The following is a 21,248-nucleotide window of genomic DNA, read 5'->3' as shown; positions in this document are numbered from 1 at the left end:
GGCCAGCAAGCTGTAACTCTAGGGTCTCCATGTTTCCCGCATTTTCTTTACAATCTACACCTTCCTTTCAGTCTTCCCATACCAGAAAATTTCAAATTATTTAACTTTAAATAAATACAGAATCCTTCCTGAAGAACAATCCTTCCACAGGATCAAAGGTAACACTGCATCTAACTCTAAAGTGATGAGATGCACCATATTCATAATTACCTTCTTTTGACACTGACAGAAAAGCTCACCACATCATGTCTATTAACAATGGACCAGAATTTCTGGCATGAATACCAAGTTGTCACACGTGCCAGATGTTCCTCTGCTGCAACCTGGGCCCAGCACTATGCCAGATCATGGCACAGATCACCAGACTATGGCAGAACAAGTGTCTCTACCTGAATCAGGTGCAGCTCAGGACTGCTCAGCCAGAACCTTCTCCTCACACACCCAAGTAAGACTAGCATGAACTCATCAATCATTTGTCAGAAACCTGCCATTCCATTCCAAATTAAGATAACATGCTATCAGCCTGATAAGGACATAATGCCAATATATGACCTGGCCTTTCTCACAAGGACATGGACATGGGTTTTAGTTAGAAAAAATAGCATTTACTTTTACTTTGTGAATGCCCAAGTTGATTTCAATTCTATCTTCTTGAGAGCTTCCTTTTCACTTTTCATTAATTTCTCTGGAACCAGACAATGAAGTTTCACTTTCAACATCAGGCTAAACAGGACTAAGGGGAGTTCAGAACAACTCAACATCCAATATTGTGCACTCCTAATGTAACCAAGAAATATTTGCATTCTTCATAAAACTTAGTATAGCAAAACCTTTCCCACTGATTAACTTAAACCAGGAGCATGGCTAATAGTATCACTAGCAAGTATCATGCTGTTCTTTGTTCATTAGCCACGTGGTACAACTAAAACATTTGTCCTGTTTACTTAAGGTGGCATGAAAAGGCAATTCAACACCAAAAAAAAGTCGCTTATAGTAATTACAGAAAGTAACCAGAACATACATAGGCAGGACTTGTTCCTCAAAAGTTGCTAATTTTTTATTTCCCAATTTTTAATTCTGTATTTGACTAGTTTTTGAAAGCAGTCAAGAAACATGTATTTGGACCTCCCTTGGCATCATCCAGTTATTTACTGTCATAGCTGACTGACATCTTGTTCTATCAATGCTTCTACCTATGACAAAATGCTTCAGGAGATTTACAGTGAGCCGCTCATGCCTTGCAGTGCTGTGCTTTATAATCTGCACTGCCCAATCCTGCAATAATTTAACTTTATACCAAAACAAAACCACCCAGCAGAACCTTGAAGAGTCTAGGAACATACCTCAAGAGACTGCAGCCTCCTCTTCCAGGAAGTTATAATAAAGCCCAGCAATTACTTTAAAATAGGGAAGCTGACAACAAGGCTTTATGCAAGTGCCCTGTTACCATTAAAACATTAACTGACTGCTTGACTGAAAATAATGAGTATTATTCACCTTCATAGCACAATATAATGTTCATGTTCAATTTCAGGTATGGGAAACAAGGATCAGAATTTGACAATGGAAGATTTTGATTAATGGAAGGATATATGAAGACATTTCTCCCCTTCTACTTAATTAGCGACTGTTAAGTTGGGTTGTTATATTTCATTACATCTAACTACTACCACAAAGGGTACCAAAGATTTAGGATGGGAATAGGAGCCATTTAATTTAATTTTAAAAAAATACTTGATTTCAGTAATTTTTCTGAGCATTGGACATTACTGATTTGCTGTAGCACTTCAGGGACAGTATCACATTAACTGCTATTGTATCAATTGAGGCTTTGAAGATAATCTCTGCTACTTACTAGTTGAACCCATGAAAAGAAAAAGCTTACAATGTCACTGCTGGAGAGTGATGACACAGAAGAGGCAGATGAACCAGAGGATAACTGTTGTGTACTGGCCAATGACAACGCCAAGTGTTGATTGTAACATGGTTCAGAGTCTCTGTTCTGCTGCTGTTCTCCATTGCAGAGAGCTATCTGGTCTCTTATTTTCAACCTATTATCTGTTAACAGAAAACATAAGTATCATTTAAGAGCACAGAATACAAACACATGGGCCTTGAAGTCTAAGAAGAGCTGCAGTTTAACAAACTAATTGAAAAACAGGCTCAGAGAAAACTAATCTTGGGTTAGAACATTACAAGTTCCTTTTATTTTTTCCTGTATATCTGAATGATTAATTTTAAGGCAAGAGTATTTTGAATTACATCAAATTCAAGAAAACATTTTAAGTTGGTTTCCTGCTATACCTACCAAGTTCAGGTGATAAATTAATTTTGCTCCCCCACTTCTTTTTAATCCAGGCCCTGTAGTCAATCACTTCTTGGGTCACTTTGATGATTCTACCTAATGTGCTAAAAAAATTTTTCAATTAAGTATTAAACAAAGACTGTTGGTTACATATTTGCAAGCATTTTAACAAGCTACCAAATTACACTAAAAGTCAGTTTAAGATATTCCCTAACAAAATAATTTTTTGAACCTTCCTTTTTTTAGCACACCATTTAATCTACTGAAGCACCACTTATATTCATGCTATTTTTCTTCCACCATACTAACATGCAAGCAGTGACATATAGGTAAGATTTTTACTCTGTATTTCTAAATGGAGTGCATATAAACTATAAAGAAGGCTGGTAACAGTATATTTGATAAAACCAATTTCTGGTTCTTGCATTTCTCCATACAGAAAGTTTTCCCACAGAATCTAGATTAGAAACAGATACGGGATGCACAGAAAACAAAGAACATCCCAGCACCACAACTGACTGACTGGAGACAGAGACCTTCATTAATCCTTGCTCTGGTTTACAAAACAACTTAAAAGGTGTTAAGGCCTCCACAATTATAAAGAAAGTGCCATGGACTGTGAAGTAGTGGAACAAGAAACAGACTGGCTCCAAAACAAAGCAGAATTTCAATAAATTTGTAACAGTAAGAGGCTCGGAGAAAAAGCTTATGTGGTCCTGCTGAACAGTGACCAGTTATCAACAAAGTATTGTTTTCCCAACACACTTTCCCAACATTCAGCTATCTGAATCGTAATTCTTGAGCAGGAATGACCTGTCTTCTTGTTTGACAGATAAATTTTCAAGCTTTCTTTTCATCAGAGACTAGTCACTGAAATACTAACTATAAACTCCACACTCAAGATAAATGAAGAAATGACCATTGTACAAAAATGGGCTGTGCAAAGTTACCACTGTGGAGCAGGTAACATTATTTCTTTTAATCTTCAATGGTTACATTGAAGTTTATTTTGTTTTTCACATTATAAAGGTACCTTGCACCGGAATTTTGGTTTGGTTTACGTGTACAGTGGGAAGGCAGGACATACAAAACCCTCATATATTTAAGATTACCTTTATTAGGTTTCATAGTAACACTTTAGGTAGCAAAAATTCTCCTACTATCCTAGTGATTACTATCTCATGCAAGACTAAATACCACATGTTCCATGTTAGTCTTCCAGCTTTAAAGACATGTTACTGTTAGCACTGAAAAAGTCTGTCCAGCAAACATTGAACCAAGTAATATCATCTAAATTACAAGTCCAATAGCTGCTGATGGGCCACCAGGACAGAATGCACATCACCCACCATTCTATTTATGTAACGTGGATAAAATAATGCATGCCGGATAATAAAATCTTGAACTTTACACACAGAATTAAAGGTGTGGTTGTCACCACTCAGAAATTAAAGATCTGGGTTATAACAGATCATACTTTGGGAACCACAGCTCAATAGCTAAGCAGAGCACACTAAGAAAAGAACAAATATATCAGAGGAACACATTTTGTTGATGTATACTCCCATGATGTAACAGCATTTTAAATACTCAGTGCAGTTCTGGTTCCTCAATCTCAAGGAGTACATCGAGCAAGAGGAGACAGAATGAAGACAGGGATGACCAAAAGTGCAGAGATTCAGCTGTAGCCCTAAAGCTGCAATTTCCAAGAGAAGAATGCCATGGGACTCAAACATGCACCAGCTGGGTCTCATCAGCACCAGGACAGGAAAAGGAATCTTGCAATTAAAAAGTTTTATCTGAGAAGGCATTCAGAAAGAATTGAGCTTTTACTCTAGGATTACACGTAAATTTCACAACTACTAGCAGCTGTGGTCTTGAACAAGAAAGTGAACACAGGCCGAGCCACACAAGCTCATTACATATAAGGAGTTTGTCAAGCCTGATGCTTCTTGGAGTACTTTCCTGGAAGTAAAGTCACAAAAAGCAAGAGTAATGATTTCATATAGCAGAAGCAAAACGAACAACAGAGGTTGGTATTTTTATCAGACTGGGTGACTGATGTACCAAAAATGTCTGCTACAAAATAGGCAACATGGGTGAAGCCACTGCTTCACCAACAATCGTGGCAGAGTTGCATGCACAGAATGGGGGAATATATTCTCTCACCAGTTCCTTTCAAAGAGCACAGAGATCAAAGCTCTAAACTCTCTTTTTTGGTATAAAGATAGCAAAAAAGGAAATTCACAGAGTTTTAAGGTCAGGAGTCCAAAGGCAGATTCATGCTACACTGCTTGTGCAGCAAAATTAAAAACATTCATTATGAGACATCAGAAACTGAAAGGTGATTAAGGTTATACTGACACATATCTAATAAAGCAGCAAAGAAAGAGGAAGCAAGGGTGATCAAACCAGGTATTGATCTCAAAAGAACACCATTTCCTATGTATGGGACTCAAGCATATCCACGTGTTCAAAGAACAATTTTTTAAAATAAGCATTTGAAAACTGTGCTTAAATCTGTTTTCAACACTGAAAATGCCTAGGAACAAAAAAACCTATTAATCTACCCTGCCTTTATTGGGAAAAAAAGTCATGCTTTTGGGGCTTTTATTTTGACTGAGGCCAGAATTTCTACAGATGTCTGAAACAAACAATTCTTCAAAGATGCTTGTTTGAAAGACACGAAAAAATACTGTTAAGTGGTTAGTAAAATCAGACAGGTTTCCTGAGAAAAATGCCCCTTTAAGTTGTTTCCCTTAATATTATTATTATATAGTAAGACCAGGAATAAGCTATTTACAGGTCGAGTTTATCTTATAGTAAGAACTCAGAAGCTTCTTCTCTTAAATGCTGCAAGGCCTTGGTTCACAGGGACACTTTCTAGCTCTCATGACAGCTCAGCTACTGGGCAAATCAATCTTAAGATCACTGTTAAAAGGATCAGTGATGACATCATATTCAGCAAAATCAAATATGGAAAGCTCCAGCCAAGCTGCACATGAACAAGTGACTAGTAGAGCCTGAAAAACATCAAGTCTGTGAAAGAATGGTCAAAATAACTGAAATATCCCCTATATATTAAAAGTGCAATACAACCTAAAAGCACACTAAGGTGTACCTGAGAATGATCTCCTTGAGCATGAGGATTAAATAACCTCAAAACCTAAACCCCTTACCCTAACAAATACACTGTGTAGGTAAAACTGGTATTACTGACACCTTTTAAGGGACAGAAGGCATTCTCTAGTAACAGTTCCCAGAGCTCCCAGAACTATTTTGGCCAAACAGTGGCAACCCAAAGCTAACATACAGACCTGTCAGAAGTTAGATCAGTTGAGACCTAACATTAGGAAGAGACCCGACAACTTTTCAAGCACAGAGATGGAAAGATCTCATTCTGTCTGGCTATGGTCATTTTGAAGACTATCACCTGTAAATGACAATTCCAGACGTGCAGTAGGAAACTGCCTAGGCTTTCTCAAACTCTGACCTGTTGGCATGACCTCCTCCTTCTCTTATCCAGCTGCACCATGTCTAGTACAACACAGAAGATTTCCAAGGTCTAATTTATACTGAAGGGCATGTGACAGCACAACCAAGTGTTCCATTCTTCACTCCATATGACCTCCTCAGCTTCCTGAATGTGGCTAGAGAGCTCTTTAGACATGCAGTCTGAGCACACATTCATAGCTGAACTATGTGACAGACCAGCATGTAAGCCAACATCCTAATCTGCAAAACGTAATTATTAACCTAAGGATGCATTTCTGTCACATCCAGAGCAGCATAACTTAAGGCTGTGAAATGGTACAATGCCACTCTCACCCTCTTGCCCCAAATGTGAACTCCTGCTGCTTCTCTTGCTTCTGACCTGCCTGTCATCAGCCACAAGCTGGATCAACTTCATGACATAACAGAAGCACTGAGATTGTTTTCAGTCAGAACAGAAAGCCCATCTGACTCACCTTCTGACTGCAGGATTGCTAGATCTCATACAAGGCAAGATTCAGACTGAGAAGGAAGGAACAGCACAGCTGACAGAAGGCAGTACACAGGTACTTAGCCTGGGCAAGGTATAATATGAAATCACATCTTAACATAAAGGCCATGGAACAGGGTGGTAACAGATAATCCACTGTTTAAATTAACACATCAATAAGCAAGAGCTTGTTGCCAAATATCAGCTAAGGTTTCCTGTGGTTCATCAAGAAACAGAACTGGAAAAATGGTCACTTGCAGGAGAAGGGAATACAGGTGACCTTGCCCCTGATAAGTAACAGCTGTGTTAATTACCCAATACAGCCTCGACCCTGATGAGTCACAGCTATACCCAATAAAGATAAGTGTGATAAAAGGGAGTAGGTTAGCTGGTGAGGGGGAATCATGAAGAAGGGTCGTGGGGAGAGAGAATGATTGCTGTGAGGTCAGTTTGGGTCTGCAGTTAGAGCCTGTTGTTAGAACTTGCCGACATGGCCTAGCTAAGTAAAAGCCTGCATTCAGAGTCTGCAAACTAATACATGCAGTCATAGTTTAGCAGGAAATAACCAGCAGTCAGAGGCTGCAAGGGAAACCTACAGGAGAAGCTTGCTGGAGTCAGGATGGCTAAGCTGTAAGGAGGAATTAACCAGGACCCTTTTCATGCTGTCAGAAACAAGAAGTCTGTGTCGTGGCTAATTTCTATCCTCTAACATGAGGGCTGCTGCAACAGTCACTGACTCAAAACTGAGTCCAAAGAAGGGCAATGAAGCTCGTGAAGGAACTGGAGCACAAGCCCTGTGAAGATCCAGGTTGTTTAGCCCGAGAAAAAAGGAAGCTCAGGGTGGACCTTACCATTCTCTACAGCTATATGAAAGGAGGTTGTACCAAGTGGACATTGGTCTCTTCTCCCAGATAAGTGAAAGCATAAGTGGAAATGACCTCAGGCTGCACCACAGAAGGTTCAGATTAGATATTAGGAAGAATTTCAACAACAAACAGGTTGTCAAGCAAGGAACAGGGCATCCAGGGAAGCGATGAAGTTACAGTCCCTAGGTGTCATTAAAAGCCATGTAACTGTGGCACTGAGGGACATGGTTTACTGGTGAACATAGTAGTGGCTGGGTTAACACACCTGAACCCAATGATCATAAGTGTCTTTTCCAACCTAAATCATTCTATAAAACTATCATTCCTCATAGACTAAAGAAATGAGCCCACTTGAGATGGCATACTTTTCCAGAGACAGACTAGGGGCAAAGATCATATGAAAGCTGTTCAAGCACATACTGACACCAATCCTTAAGCAGGAGATATCCTGTCCATGACTATTTCACAGCTAGACTCATGTCTCTGTGGCCCCAAATATTAAGAAATCAATCAAGATTTGCAATCAACTTGGCTAAAGACACAACACCAAACTTCAACTTGCATACAAGGTGTAAATTCAAAACAGATCAGTCTTTTTTATTTTCCTAAGAGGAAACACCTTTCTCCAAGATGACAGGAAGCTGTTTGCTCTAATAAAATCAACCAAACTGCCAATCAAGCTCTCCTAAGCTGTTCTTGGAAGGAGATAGGTGAGACTGACTGGGGACAAAATAGGTTGAGGTAATTTCTGCAGCTGTAAGAATTACCTTCAGGATTCAGTTCATTTCTGTTTCCACTGAGAAGATAGCTCTTAATTCCCACCATACCTCCGAAGCTCTGTTTGGAAGCCTAAATGATGATGGTGGTAAGAGTGATGTGAATCTATCCCTTACTATCCTGTGGGACTTGCTACTAGAGAACATGAAGAAGAAAAAGGCCTATGCTGCTGAAGGATTATAATCTGACTTTTTTTTTTCCCATTGGGACTATCAAAAGCATCAGATCTCTAGAAAGCCTTAAATTATTACAGACATATTTTTGTGTTGGACTGACCCTGAAAAAGAACTGCAACAGTCACCACGTGAAATCTACTGAGTGTCATCTACGAAATAGAACTCTGTACACAGAAACCTACCCTGGGAAGAGGAAATATGAATTCAAAACCATGAGACAGGTCAAGAACCAGCCCGTTTAGGAAAAAGTTAGCTGCAATTAGGACAAAACTGAATAGACTCAGCCTGGGGAGTTCAGCCTCCTGGAACTTCCTATTGTTTCAAGTACTCCTCATTTAATCTCAATACGTCTAGCAGAACATAATGATCCACTAGAAGCCAGTCCCTGGTCTTAAATGGAGGCCGTTGTTTATAGTTACAGCTATGCTACAGTTTAACCTACCTACTAACCAGTCAAGAAAAAGGAAAAAATGGATCAGGACAAAGGGCTCCCAGATGGTCAGGCTTTAGGTCAGGCCACCAGAAAGGTCTTCATACAGAGCATGGACCACTCTGCCTTACAGCACGAAGAGGGATCCACAAACACACCAGGATTACCCAAGCGCATCAGGTTTAACTGAGACCAAACATAGACTGTTGATTTCTGCAATGAAGTTGTTACCAAACAGCTCATCATCCACTTACAAGTCCTTTGGCACTGACAAGACTGGTGCTAGGGGAACTGCTTGTGTACACAACTTTGTTGAATGCGGTTCCTCTCGCAAGCCAGTGGCGTGATGGGGGTCTGAGATTTACATGTCACTGGCACAGACAGCCCAAAACTCACAGACAGGTCAGACATGAGGGACACCTGAACACTGCTGCTGGGACTGCTCCACAGGTTTGCAGTAGTTAAAAAAGTCACTTCCCAGATACAGTAACAAGTGCAAGTCCATGCAAAGTGCACATATTGATGACACCTGAGGCTCCCATTAGATGCTGTACAAATAATTCTTTTTGATGCCTCTAGTAAATGCAGACACCTCATAAGAGATTGACTATATCCTTCAGAGAAAAACAGAAGTTAATGGAGGCCAGGACCCAAGACAAGCAAAACTTCAGGAATCCCTAGGTTCCTCTATCTGTACTTAGGTAAGAACAAAGTTTCATTCAGTACCAAGAATTGTCAGCCAATGCACATTTAACAGTGACCTTTAATATCTTAAAACAGCAGTCTCAAATGTCAGTGTGCAACACTCTGTTCTGCTTCTTCTGTACCTCGATCACAGTGCAGTTCCAACCTTTGTGCATTTAATACCACTGAAAACCTAAAGGCTTTACAGGCACTCTTCAAGTACTGTCAGTTATAAACTCAAAGTGAAAGACTGCCTCTACTTTGATGTAAACTTACTAGAGGAAACTATTTTATCTTCCAGTGCCACTAATGCTGGAAGTTTACATCATGACTAGACTTTGCAGTTGTATTGAGATGGTTTGTGTGACATCTTATAGCCATCCTTCCCTGTGATTAGCTGGGGAGCTCAAAGCCAGTGGGATTTTAGGGAAGTCTCGGGGAAGAGACATCCTCTGATCTAACCCAAATTACACTGAGGGTTAGAACAAAAGGTGCTAGAGCAGATACATGAATGGAAATACTACATGGCTGCCATGTCTTCATTGCCTTTCTCCTCTCTCTCTTTCAAACAATGTAAATTACAAAGGTGAGAGCTCAAAGTACCGGTTGTGTTTCTATGAAAGAGACTAAGAACTACATTAAAATGGCACATCTAGAAGTATGCCACTCTTAATGGCAGTTCTGGCATTATGATCAAATGGGACTGATTCTATTAGGTTTTTTTAATATAGTACTTTTAATTATTTTAAAAATGCTTTTAAACCAGCTTATGGGGGCATGTATTAAAGAACAAGGGAAAATCTTAGCCTTGTTGTCCAGTTTTCTAATTGTCTAAACAAGCAATTTGATCACATATATTTCTTTCTGCCACAATACAGACATGCATCATACTAAACATTAAATCAGCAAACCCTCCTTTGAAATGCTTCAAGCAGAATGTTTGAGGAAAGACCAATTATCTTCTGGTTCCTTTCCAGACTATCAGAATCTCACACTGGACTCATCCTGGATTTTATCATACTCTCTTCATTTCAATGCTGAACATTGAAGTATTGCACTCTCATATCCCTGGGCAGCTTAACTTTCTGTGCAGATTTCAATACAACCACAGTTAAACAATAAATAGTAACATTCCTTTTATGAATCTAGACCCAAACATTCCTAACTGATAACACAGACAAATGGATATTAAAAAAGTGAACTAATTACCTCTCAGAATCTCTGTTTGGATATGATCTTGCAAGTGGTGATACTGCATGGCTAAGAACAATGTAGGCATAATCAAAAACTTGTTTCACTTGCATGGCACCGTAAGAACTTCTGCCAACGTCGTTTCCTGAAATAATGTGACAGTCATCAGATCATCTTTTTTTAATATCAGTTACCAAAACATTACTCATACTTAAAGCTCAGAAGCCTTAACAATATAGCTTAACTCTGTTTAAACCAGTTATCCCATCCTAGCCACATCAGGAACACCTAAGTGTGCCTATTTCAACAAAGGAAATTGACCTTAGGAATGACACTTAACATTATGCATTCAATTTACCACTTTTAAAATACTCACACATAGAGCTTGAAGAAACAGAGCAGAAAGACCAGTTTAAAGCTTTTAGAGCTGTCTTCAAGAGGGAACCTACCAAGCTTAAAGCATCATATCTCACTTACCAGTAGAGTTCCTGCACACCAAATTCAGTTTAAAATTTCACTTGTGCAACCACATTACTTTAATTAGGTCAGACAGACTCACATCAAACCCTATTTAACCTTATCAAAACTACAGATTAATAAACCAGCACACACAGATATTTATCTCCACAGGATAAGCCAGTTTTTCAAAAATCTATCATAGAAGATTCCAGAAGCTATTATAGTACTGTTTTTTGATAAAGTCTGTGGCAGTCTCAACTGCCCTACTTCAGCCATGAGTGATATTTTAACTGGAACCCTTTCCAAATCTATTGCCATGCGAGGAACTGCAGAAGTTAAGAACATTCTGACACCTTTTGTATCAGTGACAATGTACAAGAACAGATCACCCATCTGATACTTAGAACAATCTTGCTGCTACTAGCAGAAAGCATTTGGGGGCTTTCTATAGATGTATTTGGCACCGGACATCAAAATTCACTGTCAGCACTCAATTTAAGAAACGAACAAAACTGCTTTCAAATTACATAAAATACAGACTAGGTCTTGAGTGGGTAGAAAACTGCTTACAGTGAAAGGTTCCCTCCTCCAGAATGGGGTGCGAAATGCTGTGAGAACACCAGAAAACAATGATCCACCAAATATGAAAATCAGTTCAGGGCCCATGAATAAAAGAAATCAATGAAAATCCTGCTTTGAAAAATTGATGGGTAAAGGACAGAATCCATCCTTTGGAGGACTGAATGCAACAAGGCTGAATCGGACTTCAGAGGAACACTTCATTCCTCTGAGTGTTTTGCCCAGCAAGACACTATAGACAAACATGCTGAGATCTGCCATCCAGGGGAAAAAAACCAACAGATTCCTTTCAAAATTCTCCAACCATAATGCCACTCTAACAGAAAAGCATAATCAATGAAAATTAACTGAAAACACAAAAGCATTTTGGGAAAACAGAATTTTTCTAGTAATTCACATGGTCAAATAAAAACTGACTACGAAACACTTCCTGTTTACTGACATAACTGAGTATCTTGCTCTGAATGCACCACTACAGTATCCAGCAGCCACTTGGCTGAAAGTTACAGAAGCCACTCCAAATGGTTTATTTACTATTGGACTCTACTCTGAAGTAAAAGCAGAGATCAGTGCGGGACAGTAAATCTAGGAGGAAATAGAGAGTAATGTTCTTCACAGAGGACTTAGTCCAAAGGTGGCTGAAAAGTGACCAAAATACTTTAGTGGTCACAAAAGCAGAACACAATGTTAATTCTACTAGAAAAGTAATGATTAATTCAGTATGGGCTTTTCGGAGGCAATACACTTGTATCCAGCCACATAATGATATTCTAAACATAGATAGAGAATTAAATTGAGAAGCAATACAGAAATGGCATACATACAAGTGGGCTGAACACATAATCACACCTACCACTAAATTCAAGTCCATCTATGGTTGGACTTGATGTTATGGCCCTTTTCCACCCTAAGTGATTCTATAAATTCACATAACATGAATTAGGAATACACACTCAATGCACACTCAAAGAATCTGTATTAGTTTAGTCTAATCTAATGCTAGGTAGGTACATTTGACATATATTCTGCATAAAGTTAGACAGGGCTGCCACAAAATATTGCCTATTCCATTCATCAGTGGTCACTACCTTCTCTGTTGTACCAGCAAAAGAAATCATAAGCCCTCCCTAAACCACTTACAGTAAACTCGGGCAGTTCAGTTTTAATCAATGAAGTTATGTTTGAGTTTTGATTGAAGCAGATTTGAGAACAGAGGTAGAATAGCTCTTGCCATACCATGCTTAGGTTCCTGGAGTGCCTCATTCTGCACATGTAACTACTTAATAAAATGTCTGAATTAACAGGTCTTAATCAGTTATACAATCTGCAGAGTTTTTTACTTGGGCTGCAGCTGGAGCTACTGTGAAGTGTACCTGCCAAGTCTGTATAAAGATGACCCTAGCCAGTCCAGAAAGCAACATATTAAAGAAGCCAGAAGATCACACATTTGCATTTTCTGCCCTGATAGATTTTATTCTGAGAGATCACTCTCATTAAAGAACCATGTCTTACATAACTGAGCATTCCTCTTTTGTCACAATCTAGACTGATCAGTTAAAGCACGCAACCCAAATGCTGTCACTCTTTAAAAAAATCATACATACTTCAATCCTCAGATGTACATTAGCAGATAACAATGGTGTGTGATTTCATGTATAATTCAATCCTTATTTTTTCTTACAAAGCCTTCATCCCTAAAGGAGCATGTCCAAAATTTCCATCACTTGCTATCAGAATTACCACTCCATCAGGTAGCCTTCCTTTACCTGAAGCAGTTTTAAGAACACGGCCTGAAAAGGTAAAGGTAAGACCATGAGCTAGGACTGAAGCAGACCCATTTAATGTTAAGCTATTAGCTAGTAAACAGCTTTTTGCAACATTCAGCATTAAAGAGGTTCTTTCAAATGGTAACTTCAACGAACCTGTGTATTTTATAAACACTTATGTTTTATACACACACACGAACATATATATTTGCAGGTTCCAATGACAAATAGCTGATACTGAAAAGCTGCAATGAATAATTTTGGGCAGCCACTACAGCTAGAAGAGATAATCTCATAGATGTTGCCAATCTCAAATCTATTTACTTCCTGTACTTGTGACCTATCAAGATGCAGAAGCAAGCAACATGAAGCATAATAAGCCCTGCAAGTTGAAGATTCTCTTTTCAAAGAAAACATATTGAATTTAAGGTTTAGAACTTTCATTACTGCCCACAGCAATTCAGAATGGAGAGCAAACTTTCTCATGTATGGAGTGGCACAGGTGGAACTCCAAGTTTTAAATTTGGTGTTAAAGAGTAGCAATTTAGCTAGTCTAGCCACTGCAAATTTGAAACTAGACCAAAATTATTCCTGTTCTGAGCATCAGAAGTGACTGGAGGATCTTCATAATCACCTGATTCACAAACGTATAAAATAACAAGCCCCCCAGCAGTCTGCTGGATAAGTGCCAAGTTTGTTTTACAACCACAGATTAAAAGATTTGTCAACTGCAAACAGTCATGTCTTCCAGGACAGGATACAGCTAGACCAACTCCAGACAAACCTCTTCCAAGATAACATCATCTACCCTCCTCCAACATATTCCTGTGAACAAACTTCTGGGTGCCTGGCTTTGCAGTTCTCCTTAATAAATGCTTTTACTTTAGACACATTTCACAGAAGGAACAAGTGTTTTTAGAAACTGAAATGGTGCAGCTACAAGATGTTTATGGAATGTCCCTCCTTTAGACAATGCTAAGGGAATGACTCTCATCTCATTACCCTGTCCTAGGACACTAACTCAAGATGGAAGATCTTAGACTATGTACAAAGATCAAGTATAAAGGATTACTTCAAAATGCATCATCACTATATTAGTCCGGTAATTGAAATCCAGATCTCAACAAGCTTCCCACTTGAAGTGTAAACTTCTGACATCTTTGTTGGAATCCTTGTTCTTAAATCACAGAAATTATCATCTTCTGGCACACAACGGTCAGTCTCTGAATACCCTGCAGTACCTAAAAATCTAAGAAAACCCACTTCAACCAAAACAACACCACAGTAGTTTGATGCCCATTCCTTCCAAATCCAGGAACTAACAGAAGGTAATGAGCAGGTAGAACGATGTATCACGTTCTTCTGGTGACACCTTTCATCTCTTAGCCAGATATAACCCACCATTTCATGCTGAATAAAAAACAGTTTCTCCAACTTAAAGAAACTAATCTCACTAAACACATTCCTACAATGTTGTCCTTGTGTTCCCTAAAAGGCTGCTTTAAAGATACTCTTTTCATTTATACCCTTCAGTGTCTCATTGCTTAACTAGTGCATGCACTCACACGAGCAACTTCTACTACTTTGATAATCTTTGAGAAACTGAAAGGGAGAGGTTTTTTTAATCCTTGTATTTTTTGTCTCATTTTGTGATTAAGAAGCCATCTTTTCAAGTATTCTTCCAAGGCTTAACAGGAACTTTAGAGACAGTTGTGATCAGGCTAAAAATAAGAAAAGGACTGAAAAACAAAATTAAAAACTTGTGCATACAGTGCAAACACAAGTTTGCAAGGCTAAAACACTGCACTAGCTTTATGCTACTTTAAGTAAAGACAGCTGTGTCCACTCTATCAAAATAACTTATTCCCCATCTCCTTCACAGTACCGCCACCAAACCTCAGAGTCAGACACTGAGTGGATCTGAACACAAACTAGTCAGAAACGACTTGTAAACTGGGCAAGGACCTGAACCCTTGGCAAAGATTTTTGTACTGGGACAGAAGGACTAACAGAACTAAACTAATTAACAGAGTTCTAGACGTCACTAACATACACTTGACAGGCAGTTTTAGATACTGCAGGAAGACGTGATTAAGTCTAGATCTAAGGAGGCTGTACTCATCAGATCTGATTCAGAGAGCCATCCTATATGTTCAATGTAATTTTCCTCCCAGCTTCATCTGGCAAGTTCTGAGGGTCTGTGGTAGCTGCTAAAAAATATCCTTATGAGGCATAGTGGTCAGATAACTTCAAAGTATTGTCAGCTTTCATTTCCATTGTCAAAACACTATCTCCTGTAAGAATTACATTATCTCGCACCATATAAACTCTTCTAGAATGTAATTCTTATCAATTCTTTGATAGCATACAACTATTTCTTCTTCTGCACTACAGTTCTTTGTTTCTGCAAGATTATTGCTAGGAGGAACAGTTCAGACCCCTATTACACTTGAAAGGTTTTTCTTTCTTCTCCAGAGTACTATCAGCAGCAATTAAAACATTGCATAGCATACGCAATTTGTTCTCCTTCAGTCCCTAGCAGATAGAAATGACCAGAACTGGAGGGCAGTAAAGATTTTTGACTCTAAACAATTGTACCTCATACTGCTATTCAAATGAGTCTTCAGGCAAGTAAGTACACAGTTCCTAAAGGAAATCACACTGATGATGACAGTTACGCAAAATCACACCCTAACCTATGCCTGGCCAAGTACAAGAGTCATGATGGACACAAACTCTGAGTTACAAACACATCAGAGACGTGATTAGACAAATGAGTATCACAGGCTGCAACCTGTTCTAAGGAACTGAGAACATTCAGCATATTGAAATATTTAGAAAGGTGCCAGACTTCAGCTCCTGATCCATGGTATTTGCTTTAAAAGTGCTATAAATAATCAGTCTACACACAAGATATGACGGTATGGACTTTGACTGCAAATTACATTCTAGAAGTACTTGTGTTGAAGTCCAAATTAACTGAAAATTGACTTTGTTAAAAAGCTGGTTTGGAATTTCAGCTACTTGTGATGGTCTAAATAGACTACAAACTGAGTACTACAAAGCTGGAAAATTTCCTGAGGCACTTAGCCAAAATTAAGCTCAGTTATTTTGAGGGTTACTGAATTAAAACCAAATCTAAAAAAAAAATAATTTTATGTTAAGTACTTTCAAAAGAACATGCAACTCTAAAACTCTAACTGGAATTCCCTAAAGATCCCTGTGCAGCACAGATGCCAGTTATACAGAGTGCTCTCCACACCACCACAACGCAGCTGGTTTTTACAGATACCCACCCCTGCTCTGTGTAGTCCCTGTGGCACCGCCTGCAGGACAAGTTCTGCATCTGGGGCATTTCTTTGCCATATGGTGTGCTTTATTTTTATACAGCTCCACAGACTGTGGCAGGAAAAGCTACACCTTCCAATTCATTCTCACAGCAAATAATGGACAGCTATTCTGCTAACAACCCCCCCTTTCAGGATTTCCTGGAATTCTTTCTTTCACTACCTCTCAGGGCTGGTCAGCGAATCTTATTATATACTCAACACAGTTCTGGATCTCCAAAGCATTATGCAACTGCACTGTTTGCATGTAATCCAATTTACTCAGGCTAAGAATCTTGGGAAACCTGAGGTCCATACCCCTCAGGCCTCCTACCTGACTGGACCTCTGTGCCAGCAACAGCCGCTTCCCAGTGCAGCTTCTGAACTTGTCTGACAGACTAAGGCAAGCTGAGAGCACAAGCCGAGACAGAGCTCTGGAATATTGCAAGAAGTGTACAGTCTTACCAGGCAGGAGAGGATCTTCAATACATAGCATAGATGGTCTGTATCCATTAGTCATGACTTTCATGATTTCTTCTTTGGCAATATAGGCACCTCCATTTTTTATTCTAATACCAGTTTTCAAGTAGTTAAAATTCCTTCCATAGAGTTCAAAAAATTCTATTAGAAGCATTCCAAGGTTTTCATCAGCTCTCCTGGCATCAATTCTTGGATGTAGCTGTAACACAAATCAGTTTTTGTTTATTAAAAATTAGTATTTTTCAGACCATAACACAGGGCAACAAAAAGCTCTCATTTAAACAACTGAGTATTTCTTTGCGTAAGTCTCAACTGAGTCATTCACTCCTCACATACTTAAAGCGCCCTCACACAACCAAGAGGGGGCAGCACTTCAGCAGTATCTAGAAGCCAAAGAATTCTTTCATCTTTCCTCATGTGGCTTTTTGAGGATTAGGGAATTCTTATCCCTAAGTCAAGAGTAAGAAAGAAGTACTGCATACTAATTTATAGCCTAGTTAGTAAGAAAGCAGTACCTGATTTTCCACAGCAAATCCACCCCTCAATGTTTTCAGAAACAGGGGGGCAATCTAGTCGCCCCAGCTGAACTAGTTGGTGTCTGTATCTCCACTTACTATATCTGGTATACAAAATCTACAGTAATATTTCAGTCAACACCACCAGCAGCAAAATATGGATGCTTTCCATCAGCTGCTGAGAGATGCTAACCCCATACCTCATCATACCTGTTCCAGGCTCACTGTCACAAAAACGTATTGAGAAGTTGAAACTTGTTTGTAACATTGTAACTTGGCTATTTCATCAGTCAAGTACAGCATCTGCCAGCCTTAAGCACGTCAAAACCTAAGCAACATTAAAGTACTTGACTGTTGGATTTCATCATCTTTATAAACACTGAAATCAACTACTCTGCACATTCAGACCCAGTAGTCTGGGAAGTAAAAGACAAAATGCATCCTGCAGATTTATGAAGCACCATTAAGGTGATTCAGGTACAGGCCCTGGTGTAGAGAACAATGCACAGCCTCTATGCCTTTCACAAGGCCCCTGCTGCTGTTCCAGTTCACACAGGATAGATCCTGGATGTTTGAGAGGCAGTCCACAGGACCAAACACTCAGACCCATAACAGTAATGCTGTGCATTGCAAGGGACAGCTGGAGAAACAGTACAATGAAAGGGCACAGGTACAGAACCCAAAGTATTTTAAAGAACATAGAAACAAATAAGGAACAGACTTACCTGCAGGAAACTAATTGCCATTAAAATTAGGCTGTAAGAGCTAATTCCACCAGTAAAAACTTCATTCAAATCCCTCTGAAGGAGGAACTGTTTTAATACTAAAATCAAGTAAGGTAGCAAAGAATATTTCTGCAAAGCAAAATAAGTCTTATCAATGACAATGTCAACATTCCAAAACATAAAGAAGTACACAATCTCAGCACACAACAATTCATCTAATACAAAAATATTTCCAGTGTTGTGCTATACAGTGTTTCCATGGGAAAAACTGAAACATGCTTTTTTTATTCTAGAGATGACAGGACCTCAACTCTTATTTCATCGAAGACCTTACATATCAAATTTATTTCCCACCTAAACAGTAAGATTTTTATGTTCTTCTTTGAAGGCCAGTGTCACTGACCATAGTTGAAGCTTTCACTCTAAACAGTACTTCTACTACAGAGCATAAAAGGAAACTTTTAAATGTCTAGCTACATAAGAATTGTTTTTTGACAGTTTAGCAAGACAGTATCCATAATGCAGCATCATTTAAATTCAAGGGAAGCAAAACATGGTAAGAGACTTGCTTCAGAAGCAAAGTTTAGTGCCTATCTGCAAATCTAGACATGACTGTAGAAGTCCTTTCACAATATACAGATTTATTCACTCAAACACCTAGCAATCAAAGGGAACACTGAATGGACACTAATAGATAATACATTAAAAGATCTGTTTTTAGATAGTATTAATGAGAGTAGTCTTCAGCAATAAATTGTCAAGCCATATCAAAAAGTTAGCTAAGCATCTAGCACATCCTTGGTAAGTAGCATAACATTCAATACACAGCAGATACCTTCATGTATTCCTTGATAAATCGAGCTGCCTTCACACCAGTTTCTACATTAAAACTGATGTCAACTTTCACTTCTGTCTCCTGATCAGTGAGTTTTATTATTGGTACCTGAAGAAATTAAGACAAGAATGTGAATCCCTAGAAATACAACACCGGTGCTGCTCTCTAGCTTACTCAAGACACATGGATACTAGCAGTGCAAATGAATGCAACTATCAAGTCTGCCTGAGAGGAGGTAACAATCCTAACTGACTGACAAGTGAATGCTTTCTAGGGAGGTGATTAATGTACAACCACGTTAACTTACCATCACTGTGATACTCTCTCATAGCCATTAGCTATCTGCCTTCATAGTTGCAATAGCAGTGTTTCATATGACAACTTAATTTACTTATTTTAATAACTCATTCCAGTTAATAGGAGATCTTCTAATCTCCTAACCTGTGAGAACTGCTTTCCTCTGACCCAGCATTGCACTATTCACTTACTGAACTGACAGAAAACCAACCTCACAAAGTAATGCCTGTTGGTTTATCAAGATGGACTGGTTCAATGAAGAGTCAAATGAAAGTCAGAAGAGATAAAGCAAAGCAGGCACAGCAATATGGCAGGAATAAATTAACATAAAATGACTGAGTATGTAAGTTTAGCTTCACACCACCACCTGGAAGGCAGTGCCCTACAAAATCATCTTACAATCATAACCTAAATTTCAGCTGATAGTATTTCTTTTAAATTGAACTCCTCATATTTTTAATCTGAAATGGAAAACAAAAAAGAGCAGAAGTATAGCATCATTTTATACAAACATCAGAAGAAAAAAAATAAGAAGGGATAGTGGAATTGTAAGCCTAGCCTAGAGCCATTTTCCATCATTAACTGGTAATACAGATTCTGAAAATCCCATTAGTTCTCAGGTAAACCAAAGACTACCAAAGCTACTGTTATGTACTGCAACTCTAATGAGAGCCACAGGAATATTATGAACCTAAAAGAGGAAGACTGTTTTAGAGACCACAAAACAGAAGCTTGCTAGCAGAAGTTTGGAATACTCACCTTAGTCCCTAGAAGAAAACATCACTTGCTCAGTAACATAAAATTCTCATGCATTAAGTTTTTAACATATTCAACATGATTCGGGCTTACAAGAAAGATGCAAGAGATAACACACATCAGTCTCACAAATGGCATAAAGCTCTCAAGTAGTATATTTTGGATAGGAAAACCCAGTGTTAGGTTTGGAACTCTTCACTATGCCATGAGAAACAAGACAACCCAAAAACCGTATTGAAAGCTAGATAGCCCTAGTTACTGGCTTAACAAATTCCCCTCAAAGCTCAATGGGAAAACATTATGCAAATAGTTAACTTATTTTACTGAATATTTTGCAAATACTAACTTTCAGATCTTTATTGACAATGTAAGTATAAAGTACAGCCTTCAGCAAACACAATACACAGAATTACTGATGTCCATGTAAAAGACTCCATGCTATTGCTAAGCACATACAGATTCTACTGAAATCCTGCAGAGAACTTAAGACAACATAACTTGCTTCAGGAATTAAGAACATGATTTAAAACCAGCATCTGAAGGGGTCTGAAAATTTTTCAGTTCACTGTTCCAAAGCCATTACTTACCGTAGCTTTGTCAAGTACTTTAATGGAATATGGCTCAGCCACATTGTGTTTTCTCAGTGCTTGCTCCAACAGCTGTAAAGGGGGTCGTTCCCATTTCCCAAAAACAACTAGATCAATATCACTAGACAAAAAGAACACAGTATGAAATCCATTAAGTCTAAAGTACAATACACTAACAAAAAATATGGTGAGATTGATCACCTTGTACAACTTGTAATGTGTAGAATGCCATTTTGCAATTTGCAATGTATGTTCCCGATAAGATTCTTCTAGGAACGTTCAGCAAGAGAGTTTGAGGCGTTTTAGGGCCCAAAGCAGTATTCTAGTTTCTTGCTCCCATTACTGTGATGAGTTCTTCTTTGCATTCCTTTTATCTTTCATGCTCCCTCCCCTCTGACTTCCAGTCAAATTCCATCCCTCATCTATCGACTCATGTTGACAGGCATTTTATTAATCCAAAGAATTTTATCAGTGATTGGTATTCATAGAAATGAAATTTCCAGAGCTTTCCT

General features: G+C 38.7%; 1 protein-coding gene across 4 annotated transcripts in view; it reads right to left on the bottom strand.

Annotated features, from left to right (window-relative positions):
* The window catches only part of TENT4A (terminal nucleotidyltransferase 4A), a 60,283-nt gene that overhangs the window by 21,309 nt on the left and 17,726 nt on the right, over positions 1 to 21,248 (bottom strand). For all 4 annotated transcript variants that reach the window (XM_066185916.1, XM_066185924.1, XM_066185930.1 and 1 more), the window contains exons 4-10: positions 20,737 to 20,857; positions 19,097 to 19,204; positions 18,262 to 18,390; positions 17,007 to 17,220; positions 10,430 to 10,556; positions 2,309 to 2,409; positions 1,886 to 2,058 (exon numbers count right to left, since the gene is read on the bottom strand). In XM_066185916.1, coding sequence (XP_066042013.1) covers positions 1,886 to 2,058; positions 2,309 to 2,409; positions 10,430 to 10,556; positions 17,007 to 17,220; positions 18,262 to 18,390; positions 19,097 to 19,204; positions 20,737 to 20,857 — 973 coding nt within the window. The remainder of the gene's footprint in view (positions 1 to 1,885; positions 2,059 to 2,308; positions 2,410 to 10,429; positions 10,557 to 17,006; positions 17,221 to 18,261; positions 18,391 to 19,096; positions 19,205 to 20,736; positions 20,858 to 21,248) is intronic.

The sequence above is a fragment of the Chamaea fasciata genome, unplaced genomic scaffold (assembly GCF_029207755.1).
Source record: "Chamaea fasciata isolate MVZ Bird 193981 ecotype frontalis unplaced genomic scaffold, bChaFas1.0.hap1 SCAF_1, whole genome shotgun sequence".
Classification (NCBI taxonomy): Eukaryota; Metazoa; Chordata; class Aves; order Passeriformes; family Sylviidae; genus Chamaea; species Chamaea fasciata.
Note: the sequence above shows the minus strand (reverse complement) of the source record. Positions and strands in the feature narration are given on the sequence as shown.